The 18963-nt window shown below is 51.1% G+C and overlaps 1 protein-coding gene across 3 annotated transcripts in view; it reads right to left on the reverse strand.

Moving 5' to 3' along the window:
- Positions 1-2255: 2255 nt before the first annotated feature.
- The window catches only part of TOGARAM2 (TOG array regulator of axonemal microtubules 2), a 42328-nt gene continuing 25620 nt past the window's right edge, over positions 2256-18963 (reverse strand). For all 3 annotated transcript variants that reach the window (XM_028168830.2, XM_028168829.2, XM_007191429.3), the window contains 6 exons: positions 17921-18038; positions 17430-17524; positions 15381-15573; positions 14290-14506; positions 6509-6595; positions 2256-2552 (listed from right to left, as the gene is read on the reverse strand). In XM_028168830.2, coding sequence (XP_028024631.2) covers positions 2296-2552; positions 6509-6595; positions 14290-14506; positions 15381-15573; positions 17430-17524; positions 17921-18038 — 967 coding nt within the window. In that variant the 3' untranslated portion in view covers positions 2256-2295. The remainder of the gene's footprint in view (positions 2553-6508; positions 6596-14289; positions 14507-15380; positions 15574-17429; positions 17525-17920; positions 18039-18963) is intronic.

The raw sequence follows: 18963 nt of genomic DNA on the forward strand, positions 1-18963 counted from the left end.
ACACCCACCTGTGAGGACGGGTACAGAGCACAGGAGATGGGAAGCTTCCGGTTTGAAGACAGAAGGCAGGACCCGAATGCAGGAAGACAGGGCAACGTCTTTGAGCTTAATTTCTGCCTTCAAAATCCTTGGGTTCCTACAGTTCTAAAAAATCCTGAAATATTCTGATAGACTCTAGGATCTTGACCAGCAGAAAATGTCAGTCTCAAACTGAAAAAGTCTGCTCAGACGCCAAGAAAACTCAATTAATTAAATTGTGTAAAAGTTTAAATTCAGCCTCTTGGGCATCTTTGACGGTTCCCCGTCTAGGAGGCCTTTCACTTTGGTCAGTCAGAATCAACAAAGGGCATGGTGGTGCTGGGGGAAGTCCCTGCTAAGGTCACAAAGAGGTGAGAAGCCGCTAAGGCTGGGGCTGGAATTACCCGGCACACTTAAGCTGCCTATTAAAAGCCCAAGTCCCAGGATGACTGCGCCACACCCAGGCTCACCCCAGGGCACTCGTGGCGAGGGGGGCGAGGGGTGGGCAGCCTAGTTACCGCTGGCAACATTGCACGAGCTGATCCGAAGCTTCCCAGCCTGCTCTGCCCCATACTCTCAGGAGGGGCTCAGAACAGAGAAGTGGACCGATGTTGTACCTGGGGGTGGGTGACAGTGGAGAGGGGTCCACTGGTGGGCCTGCCAGAAAACGTGCTGGCATGAAGCTGGGCCTCAGGGCCTGGCCATCTGGATCTGCCCCAGACTGCTGCTGTGGGTCTGGCTCCTTGGCTGGGACTGGATTGCTGCCCCTTCAGCCTTCCCCTTACCCGTGTGTTTGAGGTCATGACCTGAGCTCTAGTTCTTTCTGGTCACACTGTTGTCAGCCGGCCACTGCCCCCAGGCAAGGCAGAGACACTCCTACTGTGTCCAGAGCCCCAGCCCTTGGCTTCCATCCCCCTCTCACTGCCAGGACCCCGTTTCCCATTCCTCTCGTTGCTCCATCAGCGGCTCCACCTTCTTCGTGTTCTGGTCCAGCCTGCCTCCACCACACCTCTCCAGGCCGGCGATCCGGCCCAGCTGGAGTAGCCCGTGTGGTTTCAGAGCTCCCACGTGACATCTGCACACATGGCGCTTCGTGCTTCACACGGTCCTTCTGTTTACGGTATTCCAAACGTGAGTCATCATCCAGTCCTCTTCAGAACCAGCCAGGAAGCCACCTTCCAGAGAAGGCTGTCAGTAATGCCAACGTCAAACTCTCCTTGCCTTTAGATCCTGTTACAATGTTCCCATAGGACCAACAGGTGTCGCACTGAAGATTTTGTAAAGCAGAAGCAGGGTGTCCCCCAGAGATGCTTATGTTCACCCCAAATCAGGCTTATGACAAATGGGCTGGATTTGAATGACCAACTCAGGGTCTCTGGGTTCAGGAGGGCGTTTCCAGCTGCGCACAGATAGGAGCTATGCCCCAAAATGATCTGCAACATGGGGGTCTGTGCTATACTTTTCTCCCTAATTCTTTGTCTCAGTAGCATCAGCAGCTGGTTTTGCTGTTGTCGTGTTTTGTTTTCTTTTTTAAATTTTTTATGTGTACAATATTATATTTTGACTTCTGTATACATTGCAGTGAGCTTACCACCAAAGGTTTAGTTTCTGTTCATCACCATACAGTTAATCCCCTTTACCCTATTTGCCCTGCCCCCAACCATGACCCTTCCTCTATGGTCGGTAGCTGCTACTCTGTTCTCTGTATTTGTTTGCATCTGTTTGGTTTGTTCTTTTTCTTTGTTTTTTGCTTTTGTTCTTTTATATTCCACATATGAGTGAAATCTTATGGTATTTGTCTTTCTCCATTTGATTTATTTCACTTAGCATAATACCCTCAAGTTTCATCCATGTTGTCACAAGATTTCATCTTTTTTATGGCTTATAGTATTCGTGTGTGTGTGTGTGTGTGTGTGCACACACACACACTGCATCATCTTTATCCATTCATCCAAAAATGGGCACATAGGTTGTTTCCATATCATGTTTTGTTTTCTTTGTTGCAAACCTAGCTACTAGAAAATTCTGTGGGGTTAAAAAAGTACAAGATAATAAAACCTTAGAAAAATAAGTAATTATTTTATTTCTACTTCAAAATATACTATGTACATCTGGAACTCTATGGGAAAGTAGACCAGGAGATTATTCCATCATAAAAATAAGATAAAAATAACGATTGCTCATTCTAGATCTGTCTTTAATCCCGATGAAAGGGGCGTGAGCTGCCAGTTGTCTTGCTGTCAGGTGCCTTCCCCTGTCAGTGACCTTGGGGCTGTCTCACAGGGATTCCGAGTCTAAGAGCCCCTGGAGCGTTTTGAGGACTTGCTTCGGTTGGCTGGCGGCCAAGGCCTGCAGCCGGGAGCCCATTTGCCCCTGGAGGCTCCTGCACAGCCGGCAGACGGCCTTGCGGACGTTCCCGCCACGCCCGGGCAGGATGCCGTTCCCGATCATGTTGTTCAGGAAGTACCAGAGGACAGGAAGTACGTGGCGCTCCACGGCCTGGGGCTTTCGGGGGTAAACTGAGGCCACCAACACTGTCAGACAGAAAAGAGGGAGAGTTACTTGAGTCAAGCACTCTCTCTCTCTCTCCCACTGCCTTCTCTGGGGACACCAACTCTGTCCCCCAAAAGGCAGGCAACCCAGCAGGGCCCACTAACCCATTAGACACACTACCTAGAGCTTGTAACACACTTAGGGGCCCATGGAAATGTTTTAAATTCTTTTAAAATCAGAAGGAAAAAGTCTGAAGCTATCCAGCCTGATTTATATTTGTGTTCATACCAACCAGTCATAAAGTACAGTTTTAAACATTTTTTTACAGAGGAAGGGGTATGCAAAGGTGGAAGTGCTCAGGGCATATGACAGTATAACTGGTCCCTGAAGCCCAGGGCAAAGGAAAGAGGCAGACACATCTGGATTGCTGTCCTGCCTCTGTTATTTACTAGCTGTGTGAGCTTGAGAAAGCCACCCAACCTTTCTGAGCCTGTTGCCTGATCTGTAAAGTAAGGATAATAATTCTGAACCAAACTCTTAAGACTGTTAGAGGTTAGATAATAAATGTAGGCGAAGTGCCTATGCAAGTAGGCATGTGACAAAGAGTAGCTGGTCCTAGTAGTGCTTTAATCTGCATTACCACCTAGGAGAGTTCACACAGCGAAAACTTGTACTAGGAAGAAAGGTCAAGACTCTCAAATGAAGCATTCTGGAACATAGAACAGCCAGTGGGAGATAAGACCAGCGTGGCCTCCCCAGTTTCGATGCCATACCTCACGATAAGCCCAGCAGTGATGCAGGAGGCTTGAACGTGCTTTGTAAACCATCAAGCTCTGCACAGACCCTTCATTCCAATGAAGAAAGCCCCAAATCTGGTTACCCCAGGCCCCCTGCCTTCTCTAGACCCCAGAAAACCCAGAAACAGGCTAAAACCTGCCAGCAAGCTCTCCATCACACAGTAATTGCAGGGCTGCCTCCAATGTCAAGGCCTCATCAAGGGAGGCCAAGCCACTTCAGAGGGGCTGCTCTGGCCCTCAGCCTTGGCCGCATCACCCTAAGTGCGTTCGTGCAAATACTTGCTTGACAATCAGCACACTGTCTGTCATCCTGCCAAAGGATAAGTCCTGGCGAAGGCAAACAATGCTTAGAGAAGCACTTGATTTATTTATGGGGCAAAGAAATTGGAAGGTTCCCTGAGCTTGAGACACACCCGGGAAACTAACACTGCCCGAGCCTGAGTCCAGGGCTCAGAGCTATGCATCCTGACTCCGTTTCACTCTCACCCAAGAGGCAGGACACTCGTCTGTTTCACAGAGGAGGAAACCAACACTCAGGGGTCAAGGAGCTGGCCCCAGATCCCACAGCTCACAAGCAGAGGACAGAGGCCAAGCCTTCCTTGACTCTAAAGCCCACGCCCTTCCCACCTCTTGCTGCCCCAAACCTCTTGGAGCTCCACGTTTTAGAGGCTGGTCCGGAGTTTTGTTTTATTTTTAGAGAAACCCCCAATTTGTTCTCCCTTCATCAACTTAACTTCATCCAACCCGCCAGGATATTTTGCGGCGGGAGCCCTATAGGGTCCCTCTGATTTCAGAGCCAGCCTGGGACAATGGGGAACCGGAGAGGGTGGCCCGGGGCCCCCTCAGCTCAGCCTGACTCTCTCACTGTGCCATTTCCCATGAAATGTGTACCTTGACTTTCTGGCCATACCCTCAAGATTCCTGCACCCCACACTGGGGGCCTCCCCGGGGGCTCCCAGTGACACAGAGCCCTCCAAAGTCAAGGCGGTCCTCATTCCTGGGAAGGCAGGACTGCACCCAGTGAGCCAACCCAGCTGCGCCAACTTCATAAAATGGGGCCAAGAGGTGAGAGTTACGTTACCTGTGCTGGAAACAGGCTAAGAAGGGAGGGCACAGTTAACCCTAAAGCCACCTGGTCAGCCCCAAGGGTGGTGGGAGGGTGGGAGGAGCAAGGGGAGGTGGAAGGGGGGCAGCCAGAGGGAACAGAAAGAAAACTAATCATCCGATTAGCCACCTGTACTGAGCAACTATAACTCAAAGGTTTCCTAAACCTCCACTGAATCTCTCCTGCAAACGGAGGTGAAAACTATCCCAGGAGCCAGGCCCAGGCAGGGCTCCCCTGAGCCCACCAAATGGTGAGGGGTTCACCTGCCCCTAACCTGCCACACCTCCCCCACTCCTCCTCCCTGACGCCTCACCCCTGGACTCTCTCCTCCCGCAGTGAGGCATCTACACCCCGACCCCAGGAAGCTCACTTCCACCCTTAGTCCACATTCACCTGCCTGAGGGGAGCGGGGTGGCCCGGGAGCTGGTAGGGGGGCATCACGAGGAAAACCCCATTAAAATCGAGCTTAAAATGCAGCTGAAGTAATTAGCAAAAGATTTACTCCTGTGTTAAGCTGTGCTATTATGAGTCCACGCCTTGTGTCAATTGAAATTTTCTTCCCTGTTCCTGGCTGACACAGAGTTAATAGAACTATGTAGAAACTCTTGTTTTTGAGGTCTCTTGGAAATAGAAGGGTAATATTTACAGTAAATGGATACCCACTAATCTCTGGGGCCCATAAATTACCTGTACAAGGACAGGTAATCAGAGAATGCTGATTTTGAGTAAAAAAAGAGTTCCTTGTCTGATACCCGAGGTGGTCTCAGTTACGTGACCCCATTCTCACCCCAGGGCACCCACAGCCTGGCACTGCAGCTGCATCGTAGCCCCCACCCTGACCTCACTCGCGCCATCTACCTGGAGCAGGCCTGGCACCTGGGCCGGAAGTAAGGGGCCACTCCAGGGACACGGGGAGGACTGAACCAGGGCGCAGAGGCAAAGCCAGGAGCAAGAGATGGGGCGGCGGAGGAGCGGGAATGACGCCCTTGGGCAGGCGACATGCACCGAGCACCCCTGGAGAGCTCAATGCTGGGAGGCCCTGGCTGGGCCAGCGACTGAGGCTGGCACGCGAAACTCAGGCCGGAGGGCCAGGGAGAAGGGAGACAGAGGAGGCGATGCCAGACCAAGCGGGCGCCGCCCAGGTGGAGGAAGGAGAGTGAGAAGGGCTTTGCCCGTGGGCAGGCAACGGGGAGAGGATGGGAGGTCTGCCCCTGCAACGTGCTGGAGCCCAGGAGGCCAAGGCAGGGGCCACCCAAGGAGCGGCAGCACCATACAGAGGTCGAGGGCTTGGCTCTGCAGCCCAGCTCCTGGAGACAAATCCTGGATTACTAGTCAAGGGACCTTAGGCACTTAACCTTGCTTAGCTCCATGTTTCTTATTTCTACAGAAGGGACAACCATGGAACCCACACCCTCCTTGTGGGGTTGTTATGAGGAGTAAATGACCCAGTGCATATCATTGGGGGTGAATAAAAGGGGCAGAGCCTAGAAGGCCAGGCAGTGACCTGTGGGCCACTCGGGGGACCCTGGACACCATCCTGGAGACTGCTTGGGAGCCATGCAAGGATGTAAGCTGGGGGGTGGCATGATCCATGTGAATCTTAGGGGGGCCCCTGGGAGTCTAGAGAACAGATTGGGTCCTTCTGCCTCCTTCCTGGATGGGACCCTCCTAGTATGGGGGAGGAGGCTTTTTGGCAAGTTCAGTAACCTGTTAAGTAACCTGCCCAAGGTCAGAGCGACAGTGCTGCCGCGGACCCAGCCAGGCACCCATGAGGTGGTGTTGACCCTGAGGGCTGGATTTTCCTGATTCACACAGAGGTACCCTGTGGGGCTAGTGGAAGCCCCATTTGCAAAGAGGAAGAAATGCATAATAGTTTCTTTAAAACTATTTTTGCTATGTACAGACCTGCCTCATTTTGACCAGAAACAAAGATTGTCTCTGGCAATGTGGGAATTATTTTTTAAAGCAGATTATCAAATTTTTTAAATGGTCTGTGGGGATTATTTGATGATTTTTGGTCTAAGGTAAGTAGGTGGTTCAACTACATGCCAGGAGAGAAGAAGAACAGAGATGGGCTGGAAGGCTGGATGCTCACCGGACAGACGTTCTGTGACATCAATCACCGCGCGGCCACTCAGGAAACGCACCCGCCCAGCAAACGCTTGTAGGAGGCCAAGGATGTCTGGAAGAGACGGAGAATGTCAGTGGCCGTGATGCTGTGGCCCGAGCGAAGGCACCAACTGTTCAGGGCTAGGTACCCGCAGCACCTACATAGGGAAGAGCCGCTTTGGGAAGCTGAATTAATTTTTCCAGGTTATAACAGGGCCACTTTAAAAAGTGAATATACATGGGGTGTTTGGGGAACAGTGATAGTTACACTCTCACAGGCCCCATTTACTCCCATAGATCCAGTTCATATTGTCTGTGCTTCCTCAAAGCTGCTGTGAGCTTTGGGGCAAAAGAGGTAGGTAGATCGATAGATCAATCAATAGGTAGATATAGATGATTGATGACAGGTGCACGATTGATAGATGAGAGAGAAATAGCTAAATAATTGAGAGGTAGGTAGACAGACAAGTAGGTGATAGATAATAGGTAGATGATAGATGAAATATTATATATGATAGCTGTAGATGATAGATAACAGACAGATAGGTGAATGATATATAGAGATAGATGGATGAATAGATATAGATGTGGATATAGAGATACAGTTTTAGGGGAAACTGAGGCACTGAGCCATGATTATACCAAAGGTCAGTAAAGGGCTAGGATCGGAATTCAGAAATCACGGCTCTCCTCAAAGCCCGAACTTGGGCTCTAACCAATAGAATGTACCCACTACCAGATGGTCGGTTATTTCCACATTGAACATTTACTGATACCCTCTAAATAATAGGCATGAAGCTAAGAGCTAAATAAGACCTGGTCTTCCTGCTCCTCTTCCCCCTCAAGAGACTCCTTGGCGGAGGAGACAGACACTTGAACGTGAACTCTAACACGGTGGGAGGCTCCGTGCTCATGTAAGCAAGAGCCTGGGGTTCTGGAGCTAGGGTGACCGACACGTCTCAGTCTGCCCAGGACCTTCCCCATTTTAGCACCGAAAGCCCCACACCCCTGGTAAACCCGGATGGTTGGTCCCCCTGTCAGGAGCGGAAGCCCCTGGCTGGCTCTGGTAGGGTCAGAGGAGGGAATGTGCAGGTTAGGGGTGGGGGGAGCGCATATGATCTCTCAATAGTTTATTTATAACCTCCCAGCACCCCTACACCCAGCACTCCAGCCACACTGCCCCAGGAGCCCAGCTCTCCTGCTATCCAGCCACACCCATGGGTGAAGGCTGGGGCCCGAGCTCTTCTCCACTGGGATCTTAAAGGAGTGTTTATTAGAGATGAACCACTAATGGTGAAACCCCAGCAAATGGGCTGGGGGATGTTTGGGGATAAAGAGGCTCTCTGACGTTCTTTGATTGTATTTCTAAAGTCAACTCCAGCCGGATCCCACAGCTACTGAATTTAGAAGCTGCTCCTTCTTCCCCGTTCCAGCTGACGTCTCCTGGTTTCCCAAACTATTAAGCTTGAAGTCCTGCATCCCTCACAAAAGACGAGCAAGGTAAGGAAAGTGACTCTTCACCTAAGAAAGGGATGCTAACCTAGAAAATCAGCAAGGCAGGACCTATCTCCTTTTACCCCTGGATTTCCTCTCCATGACCCCTGGAGGCACCCAGCATGCCCAGCTCCCAACATCTGCAACCATAGCAGGCACAGCAGAATCCCATGGGAGGTGGGCGAGCAGCAAAATGCATTCCTCAGGGATGCGGCTGTGGGCCCTCCTGCGCCTGTCTGGGAGGCGAGGTGCATTACCACAGCAGCCCCAGCAAGTGTGTCCTGGACTTCCAGCCGCTGACCATCTCAAGGCCAGATTTCTCTTTGCAGGGGACAGAGATTAGCAACCTGCCTAAGGAAGTCTTTCTAGGCAGGTTCCACCTTCTCTGAGCTCCTTCCATACCTCAGCACAGAGCCCCAGCATCCCCAGAGATGTGCAAGCAAAGCTTTGTTTTTCCCATCGGGAAACCATTCTAGTTAAGAGCTAACTCCTGCTTCCCTTGCTCTCCTGCTGAGACCCGTAAGAAATATAGAGCAGAAAACGTACACATGTACATCATGTACATCTCTGCAGCTTGCAAAAGCTCCATCCATAAGTCCAGAGTCTTTAAAATAATTTGTTCTGGGAGATAAAAGAGAGGCCAGACTCTAGAATATTTCAGTTAGCGAGAAGTGGTCTCAGGGTGTCCTGGTGAAGCTGTAAATGTGTAAGAAGAGATTTCTATATCAACATCACCTGCATTATTGTTTCCAGGTGCTTCTGTTTGTCCCACCCCCATCATCAGCCATGAGCTCACCTCTGAGAACAAGGACTTCTCCCTCCTTGTTCTCCCCCATCAACACTCAGTCTAGGACACTCTCTGGGCACCGCTAGACCTCCCCTCTCCTGGCCACTGGCATGGCCTCCCAGAGCCTGAGAGAAGTGAAGAACCTGGGGAATACTTGAAAATGCACATCCAGCAGACATCTGTGCCAGCCCACGCTCCCATGGTGCCTGGCACACAACGGGTGCCCAATAAATGCTTATGGCGAACAAGGCAATGTTGAAGCAGAGACACTAAGTTGGCCCAAACTGGTCTATAAACCCCAGACACCACCCCGAGTATCTGCCTCTCTGCCTCTGACTACTTCCGTAGTGATGGCTCACCTTTCACGTCACACCCACGTTTAATGAGACAGCGGCTAAGGGGGTGGACTCTGGGTCCAGATCGCCTGGATCTTCCATGTTTTACTGTGTGATACTGGACAAGTCACTTACCCTCTCTAAACCACAGTTTACCCATCTGTAAAACAGGGATAATATTAGTACCTTCCTCATAGAACTGCTTAGGATAGTGCCTTGAGCAGATAATTACTATGCAAGTATCAGTTATTGTGGCTACTATTACTATTATTACCTAAAATCCTCTGAAAGCCCAGCAACCTTCATGGTAGGGAGTCCAATTAAGAGGCTGGAATCTAACTTTCAAAAACTTAAAAATCCTGCTCTGTCAGCCTAGCCCAGGGTTTTCATAGGCTTCTCTTCCACACCACAAGGAAGCCACATTGGCTTTGGTGCTGCCCACGCAAAGGGGCAAACAAAGCCCTTCAATATAGAGAAAATAGCCACGGGCTGGCAAGCCAGACACCTTGGCCTCTCTGGACCTAGCCTCCCCTCTCCACAGTGGGGCTGAGGTCTAGCGGGCCTCTCACCTGTTCTATTCAGCCAAACCCCAAGGTCACTGAGCCACGTCATCCCCAGGCTACCGGGAAGCCAGAGAAGAGCTTTTAAGAAAACATAAGAAGCATGCTACATGGACAGTGGCAGCAAAGACACTGCAGTCAAACCAGGCTCCCAACAATATGCACAAGACTCAGTAAGTTATAATACGTCACACAGCCAGATTCTCCGTGGCCAGGAAAACTAGGTCTGTTCATTGCAGGAAAACTGGGAAAGATCCACTGAAATGGAAAAATCCAAGCTATGCCATACCACGTGACGGAACTGTTAAAAGTGACTCAAGTGTGTAATTATATATAATGCTCATGCTCTGCTTTTTCTAAAGAGGGATGCAAATTTAAATGTGTAATATTATCATGACACTGTACACAAAGATGCACAGAAAAAAATACCTAACATAAAAAATGCTAAATGTTAATAATGGTTTCTTTTAGGAGTTGGGACTGTAAGTTTTTTTCCTTCCAAAGGCTTCATATTTTTCACTTTCTCAATAATTAATAAGTACGACTTTTACAGTGGAGGAAAATAAACTTTATATTAATATATTTAAGTTAACTAGAAAGACTACATAACAGCATGGGAAACTGGGTGGTGTTAAATGAAAGGAGCAAAGTCAAAATTGTATTTACAGGGGTTTCCCTGGTGGTGCAGTGGTTAAGAATCCGCCTGCCAATGCAGGGGACACGGGTTCGAGCCCTGGTCCAGGAAGATCCCACACACCACGGAGCAACTAAGCCCGTGTGCCACAACTACTGAGCCTGAGCTCTAGAGCCTGTGAGCCACAACTACTGAGCCCGCGTGCCGCCACTACTAAAGCCCACACACCTAGAGCCCGTGCTCCGCAACAAAGACCAGCCACTGCAATGAGAAGCCCGTGCACCGCAATGAAGAGTAGCCCCCGCTCACCGCAACTAGAGGAAGCCCATGCGTAGCAACGAAGACCCAATGCAGCCAAAAATAAATAAATAAGTAAATTTATTAAAAAATAATAATAAAAAATAAATAAAATCAGAGCAAAAGAGCAGAAGTATTGTAGATCTGAAGCTGCCCATTTCTGAGTTGATCTGCTCCCTCCAGCGCTGGCCGGGGGCTGCACTACATTAAGAGAACTTTCTCTGGCATTCAATCTAACCAGGAGCGGGGTGAGCTTTCAGCAGCCTGATGTTTTCATCAGTGACGTTTCTTCTGTAACTAACCCAGTAACAGAGCCCAAAGACAGAACCAGCCAGTCTGCTCAGGAGCTGCCTTGATCCCTGGAACAACTCCCCTGAAATCAGAGCGTCTTGGTGCTGAGTAGAAAGGGTGCCACTCCAGGCTCAGCCCCAGAGAGGCCTTAAGGCAGGCAGTGACAAAGGGCAGAGGTCAGGGAACAAGGCTCTCAACGTCTCCTTTTTTACTGTCCCCAAAAGGGGACGTGGGCAGAAATCCCAGCTGCTCTGTCAACCAGCACATCACCGCCCCACTCCCCCTAGGGAAAAGGAAGGGACTGGGAGAGATATGGTGGCTGATGCGTGGACTTTATCACCCAATTCCAGAATCAAGAGGTCACCTAAGGGCTTCCCTGGTGGCGCAGTGGTTGAGAATCTGCCTGCCAATGCAGGGGACACGGGTTCGAGCACTGGTCCGGGAAGATCCCACATGCCACGGAGCAAATGGGCCCGTGAGCCACAATTACTGAGCCTGCGCGTCTGGATCCTGTGCTCCGCAACAAGAGAGGCCGCGATAGTGAGAGGCCTGCGCACCGCAATGAAGAGTGGCCCCTGCTTGCCACAACTAGAGAAAGCCCTCGCACAGAAACGAAGATCCAACACAGCCATAAATAAATAAATAAATAAATAAAATTAAAAAAAAAAAAGAGGTCACCTAAGAAGACCAACCTCCCAGCCTGGCTGTGCGATCTGGACTTTGTGCCAGAAGACAGCCTGCCTCACCTGTGTTCTTGACCTCCTTGGCCCCCCATCGAGCAGGAAACAAACAGTAACATGCTGTGACTTTCCACACATTTATTTCACAGCACTTCACAGCTCCTCTCCAGCCTGGAGCCCAGAATCCCTCCTGGGGCATGAAGAATCCGGCTTGGGAGAAAGCTACCTCTGCTCAAAGGGCTCCACGCCGCTTCCAGGAGGGGCCTCTGGATGCTAAAGGTCGACTAGAGCTGCCTGGGCTCAGCCTGGGTGATATGGGAAGGAAGATGTACACCCTTCTCTCCTGTCACACCTGCCCCAGCCTGTGTCCACCACCTAATCCCCTGGGACAGTGGGAAATTTCGTTACTTGCATCCATTTTTCCCTCCGCAGGCCAGGCCTAGACCATTCCAGGCAGAAGAGAACCATTCCCTGGGAGAGCTTGATGCCACCCCTGGTACTCCCTGACGGTGATGAATTCTCATTGGCAACCTAATCCCTCCAGTTCTGACCTTCACGGATTTAGAAGCTGGCTCATTACGTCACAGTTAAGAACACTTCCAAAACCAACGTTGCTGATTGGGCTGAGAGAGTACGGCTCACAGCAAAGCCCTTGACCACGCCTGCTCAAATGACCTGGAGCCAAGACCCTGGACTTGACACTTTGGAGCCTTGTGCCAGGGGGTTAGTGGGCTCCATCCATCCCTTTGACCCCATTCCATTCCAGCCTAGCGCTGACCTAAGGATTAGAGAGAAGGGCAGCGCCCCTCCCACTTGCCTCCATTCTCCCCGCACCAAATCCTCCGGCTGATGGGCCAGAAGGAGCATCGTCAGCCGTCCCCTAGGAGACCCTGTCCCAGGAGGAAAGGAGAAGTGTAGGCATCTTCCTGGTTGCTGCAACCTGCCTCAAGGGGTGGTCAAATCACAGAAGCAGGCCATCCCCAGGCCCCCTTTCCAGGGCGTCCAGCCCAAACGGAAACAGCAGGGCCCCAGGTAGAGGGGATCCGAGTCTTGCAACAGCGTGAGACACCAGATTCTGCAGCCCAAAGTTCCAAGGCTCCAGCGTGCAGAAGGAGGCCGACTCAAAGGCAAAAAGGGGAAACTAAAACACCTGGAGCGGGAAGAGTTAAAAGCTCCTCTCGCCAGACAAGGGTGCTTAACCTCTTCAAATAGCTAAAGCCTATTTTGCTTGGTGCAGGTTTTCCTAATAAATATAGGGCCCAGGGTGATTTACCAAGAGCCTTGGTTGTTGGCAACAGCAATCTCACTTACCCAGAGCAGCGCTGAGAACAAGCTGTAATTTAGAGCTGGATTTATTTTGTTTGTTCTACAGCAACAAACTCAGCAAATCATAAATTCCCTCTGAGATGAAAAGAGGAAATTGACAATATTTATGATCTCGAGAGGCGGAGAAGGGCCTGACCAGACCTTTGATTTGTAACTGAAACGTCTCCTGGAGGCTCCAGCCAAGGACACAGCTGCTGTCCCAGCCCCAGGGAGCTGCACTCAGGCCAGGGTGCAGTATGGGGAGGAGGGGTGGGCGTGCCAGGCAGTGTCTCCAGCCACACCACGGGGATGCTCTGTGCGTCCTAGAGGCAGGACGTTGCTCTGTGTTCATCGGGACATATGGCAACAAGGCCAACAGCGGTTCTCAGATCATACATTTCCTCACAGCAAGGCAAGATTCGTTTGTGAAAACTCGTGGTTCTACTGGTCTGGACATACGTCTATCATGTACTACGTTCTCACACACCGGAGGTTTCGAACTTGCACTTCAGTCTGTGTACTAGATACACCAAATATCACCATCTAATCATCTACGAAAGGAATGGATAACAGAAGTATCAATAGATGCACCAAAATTTCCACCTAATGTTCAAGAACCAAGATGTGCTACTGCAAAGCACATAAGGAACAGAGGAGCTCCTGCCTTTCCTGATGTCTCTCCCATAGCTCCCGCCTTTTTGTTCTTTTCATTACTCCCCCAAGCCTCCACTCCACCCTCACTCTCCACCCCTCACCCCAAATCCCTCCCTCCCCAAACCCTGACCCCAGTCTTCCTAAAAGGCAACCCTCATTCATTCCATGCTCAAAAAGCCAATGGGTCCCAGCTTGACTCCCATGTCAGACAATCAAGGTGGCCACCTTTGTCCTCTCCAACAGGCTTGCCCTACTGTCTCACCAGCATCCTGCCTGGTCCCCATACAAGCCACATCCCCTGCTACCATCTCTACAACTAAAAATATTTTGACAACTCCTCCTAACTCCTTCTTGGCAATCCTGATCTGTTTTTCCATCAGTGCCCTGTTGGCTCACTCACTGTGGTGCTGTGTGACCTGGGGTGAGTCATTTCCATCACCTGTACCACGAGGAGGCAAGACTAGATATTCTCCACATCTCCTCCACTTCTAACACGTGGATGTCCCATGGAAAAGCCTGTCAACCAAGAACCTGGGAGGCCCTGGGCTGCCCACCCCTCCCCTACACAACCTCTGGGGAAATATTTGGCCTGAGAGCCAATCAATGCTTTTCACTGCTCTGCTGATTCCCAAGCAGGGAAGGTGGGAATGTCCAACCCTAACCCTACGGAGGGACAAGGGAGGGAGCCAGCTGCCTACCAGAGCCAAGCAGGGGCTGTGGGAAGGCTCACCCAGACTCTCAATCATTACATCCAGCGCCGTCACCGCAGCAGTGTAAATTCCTGCGTTCTTGGAGTTGAGGTTGTCTGCTACAGCAATGATGATGGAGAGCAGCATGGGCTGTAAGCTCTCTCTCAGGAGGGGCACCATCTTGGAGAGGGACTCCAGCGCCCACTGGTTCACTTTCTTGTTGGAATCCTGAAGCCTTGGGATGAAAGCATCAAAGACCTGTTGAGGGAACAGAAACCAAGAGCCCATGGGAACCCAGGCTGGGCGGGAGTCCCACAGCCCAACTAACTGCCCTCAGAGGGTACTCCTCCTGCATCCCTGACAGGGGCCGTCCAGCCTATGCCAGAACATTCCCAGTGATGAAGAAGAGCTCACCTCTCACAGGGGAGGAGGGCAAGAGGGGAAACAACTGTATGCTGAGTACTCGATGAGTGCAAAGGGTGTAGGGTGTAGAGCATCTTGTTAGGTACGCTGCACTTGCTCATGGAGTGATCTTAACGACCCATGAGGCACGTGTTCTCATCCTCAGTTTACCATTAAAAAACAAACAAAAAAACCCCCACCAAAACAAAAACTGAGTCTGAAAAAGGTTAAATGGCTTGCCCAGATCACACAGCTAGTAAGAAACTTGAAGCCTGTGTCTTAACTACTCTTCTGTGTAGAGTGTCAGCAGCCTCACTTCCGGAAGTAGCAGGCATCCGCCCTCATTTCCAGCCTGTGAAAGCCTGTGCCAACTCTGAACCACGTGTTCTGCCCCCAAAACCTCACGTGCGTTGCTGGATCAGGAGTAGCCCTTAGCCGCAGCATCCTCCGCCTCTGCCCTCCTCCCTGTAAAACTGCTGGGAGGATGAAAAATGCCCAGGACATCTCTGAGTGGTCCCAACGCACCCAGCAGGAGGCGATGCCCTTCCCCAATTGGCCACTTCCAGATAGTCTTATGGCATTACCGTGGCAATTGGATAGCAAGTGCTTGTCAGGCTCCCTTTACCCTGAAGGGATGTCTGGATGTCTGGCACAATGTCCAACCCTGTCCCAAGTTTTCCAAAGTTGCACCCACCAGGGAAAGACAGGGCAGAGATGGGGCAGCACTCACCTGGACCATGTTGGCGGTGATGAGCTCTGGCTTGGCCTTGCAGTGCTCAAGGAGCCGCCCCACGCCTTCCATCCGAGACTGGTACTCCTTGGCCTCCAGCAGCCGTGTCAGCTCCCGCAGCTGCTCCACCATCTCCAAGCCATCCCGCATGGAGGAGCGCAGCCCTGCCAGCCGCGGGCCGCTGGAGCTGAGCCTACGTGGAAGGAGCGTCTGACCTGGGCAGCCCGGGGGGATGGACACATCTCTTGTCCCACGCACAACCCCCAAAGACAGGTGGGGCTGAAACAAGAGTTTCACTTGCAGCTTCGTCCACCCCAGCTTCCCCTCCACCCGCTGCCTGGGGACACAGGCCTTGGGAACTCTGGAAATGCTTTTTTCTCAGGGGGCAACAGTTCGGTTGCCTAGAGCTCCATCCCCTTATCAGGCGGCAGGACTCTCTCTTCCTGCCTTTTTTTCCTCTTTCCAGAAGCTATGTTAAGAATGGGGTGAGGGGGCTTCCCTGGTGGCACAGTGGTTAAGAATCTGCCTGCCAATGCAGGGGACACGGGTTCGAGCCCTGGTCCAGGAAGATCCCACATGCCGTGGAGCAACTAAGCCCGTGCGCCACATCTACTGAAGCCCATGTGCCACAACTACTGAAGCCTGTGCGCCTAGAGCCTGTGCTCTGCAACAAGAGAAGCCACCGCAAAGAGAAGCCTGCGCCCCGCAATGAAGAGTAGCCCCCACTCGCCACAACTAGAGAAAGCCCGCGTGCAGCAGCGAAGACCCAATGCAGCCAAAAATTAAATAAATGAATAAATAAATAAATTTATTGAAAAAAAAAAGAATGGGGTGAGGGAGCTTGGACTGAGGGGGTGGAAATCCACGGAAGGATGACTGGCACAATTTAATCTAAGAGTGGGGGAAGGTCTTACCAGGAGCCTGTATCCTGACCCCTGGCTGCCTAGGCTCTGCTCACACTCCTCCGGAACTAGGGAAATGTTAAGAAGCCCTGTTGTCTTACGTTGGGATCACATGCCCATCATTTCCCCTGGCCTGTTTCAGCCAGCATGGGAGCCGCTTCACACAGAACCCCAGTCTCCCACTGCCAACTGGGTCTCTGAGTTCATGCCCTACACACGGGTCCCACCCAATAGAGCCCAACATCATTCTGACATTCATCCCTACATTCCACGCTCTTTTGCCTACTGAGTTCCAAGAGAAGTGCCGGACACTGAGAATAATGAGATGAGAGATGTGGTCTTTGCCCGGAGGAGCTCGCAGACCAATGGGAGACAGAGGACTGAAGGAGGGGGCAACCGGTCCGACCGGAGGACATGAGGGCAGAGAGTCAGAGAGAGCTTCTGGGAGAAGGTGACAGGTGAGTCAACTCTTGTAGGAAAAATAGGCACGTTCCGGTACAGATGGTACAGCGTAGGGAAAGGCACAGGAGTGAGAGAGAACGCAGGGAGCACGAGCTGAGAGCGCATGCGTGAGAGAGAGCAGGAAGCTACTCTAGAAGCGGTGGGCAGGGGGCATCCCTGGGGGTCCAGCTTAGGAGTCCACACGTGTTCCTCCTGGGACATCGCAGAAGGGTCTCACATTTTAGGCACAGGAGTGACTGTCAGATTCCTGTTGGATTGCTAACTCCTCCTAATGCCCACCCTCTAGCCCCTTGGCCCATTCCTTCTCATCCGCCTTGATTCCACCTCTGCCTCTAAATTAGTCCCAGGCTGGCCACTCTGATGGGGAAAGGCCCTGCTGCTCTAAGTGAATGGAGAAACTCTGAGCTCACCCAAAAAGGCTGACCAACAATCCATCCCACTTAAACTGCACCTACACGGCCAAGACTGCAGGAACCCGTCTCTACCAGCAGATGCTCCTGAGCCCAGCATTTGCTCTCCCCAAGATCTGGGTGAGGGAACCCTTCCCATAAATTTACTCATGAGTCCTGCTGACCCAACTAGGTGTCAGTCGCAGCCCAGATGCCCACCCCTCCCCCAGGCCAAGCAGAACGTCTCCATCAGCAGTCTTGGATGGGGAGCCCCAGGGAGACAAGAGCTACTGTACCCATCCTCGCCGGGCAGCCCATTCTCACACACCACCAGACTCCTCGACACCTTGCGGCCTTTGGCAGATGGAAGCTCATCACCATCTTCTATTCCCTTGAAAAATACACACAGAACATGAGCCAAAAGGGGTGGCCCTGTGGGGAACGGCCAGACACTCCAGTCTAGACCAAAACAAGAGGAATAACCTGTTCCACCTGGGAGGGCACAGGGGAGTCTTCCAGAGCACTGGTAATCGGGTCAGGGATCAAGATCCCCACTTAAAAGATGAAGGCAAAGATGCCCAGGGAGGCTCAAGGGACACAGGCGGTGAGAGGCAGATGCAGGTCTGAGCACCAGGAAGGAAATTCCACCCATCAGGAGTCGTGGGTGAAATTAAAGCCTCTGGAGTGCGTGCCCCCCTACCCTGACCAGCGTGAGGGCTGCGGGCTGCCAGGCTCAGCTCTGATTCCCACCCCAGACCAGCTCGCACCTCGCTGACTGCTGACTCACCCACTGTTTAATAGCTGTCATGACCTTCTGCAAGTCGTGGGATGGGAGGGACTGCTTCAGAAATGCATCAAACCTTGTGTTTGACATCAAGATATTCACCATCTTCCGACCATAAAACCTGCCATTGGACAAAGAGCAGGATGAAAAACAACCACAGAAATGCAATATAAATTTGCTTTACATAATTTTTCTAATTATAGTAAGAGAATTTTTAATACTTTTTCTAATTATGACAGTAATCCCCACCCAGTTACAAACTAGATTCATGAAAGAATAAACAACCATAATCTCATTACCAAGAGAAAACCACTTAAATTTGTACATATTTTCTTGTAGTCTTTTTTCCAAGCATATATACATTTTAGTTGATATCAGAATATATACGCAATATTTACCCAGCTTTTTTCACTTTACCATTAATCATCTTCCCACGTCATCCTCTTCAATGGTTAAATAATATTCTGTTAGATGACTATACCAAAGTGTATTAACATTTTTCTAGCGTGAGACATTTAGAAGTCTGAGGAAGTGTGCAGTGGGGCAATATAGGAGGGAGTGGTCAACTCTATCTGATAAACAGTGGTGGGCAAGGGGGTGAATCAAGGAGGGCTTCACTGAAGAGGTGACCTTGGGTTGGGACTCAAAAGATGAGTAGGAGTTCACAAGTGGGATGGGATTAAGGAGTAAGTGGAGGAGGGAGACATCCCAGGGTCCATAAGACAGTCTGATAGGTCTGCAGGAGTGTGGTTGGAGAATAGCTGGCAGGGACTGGACTCAGGGAGAGAATAGGCTAGAGAAGAAGATAGGACTCAATTTAGGGAGACGTGAAGGAGTTGGGCTTTAGTCTGCAGGCAATGGGAAGCTGAGAAATGATCAGATTTGCACTAAAGTCAAAATGTCTCAGGCAGCAGTGTGGAGGATGGATCTTTGGGGACAAGGGTGGGGGCCGGGAGACCTGTTAGGAGGCCACTATAATAGCCCAGGCAAAAGATGATGAAGGCCTGACATAGGCAGGAGGGTAGGGGTAAGTAGGGACGATCAGA

The sequence above is a fragment of the Balaenoptera acutorostrata genome, chromosome 12 (genome assembly GCF_949987535.1).
Source record: "Balaenoptera acutorostrata chromosome 12, mBalAcu1.1, whole genome shotgun sequence".
NCBI lineage: Eukaryota > Metazoa > Chordata > Mammalia > Artiodactyla > Balaenopteridae > Balaenoptera > Balaenoptera acutorostrata.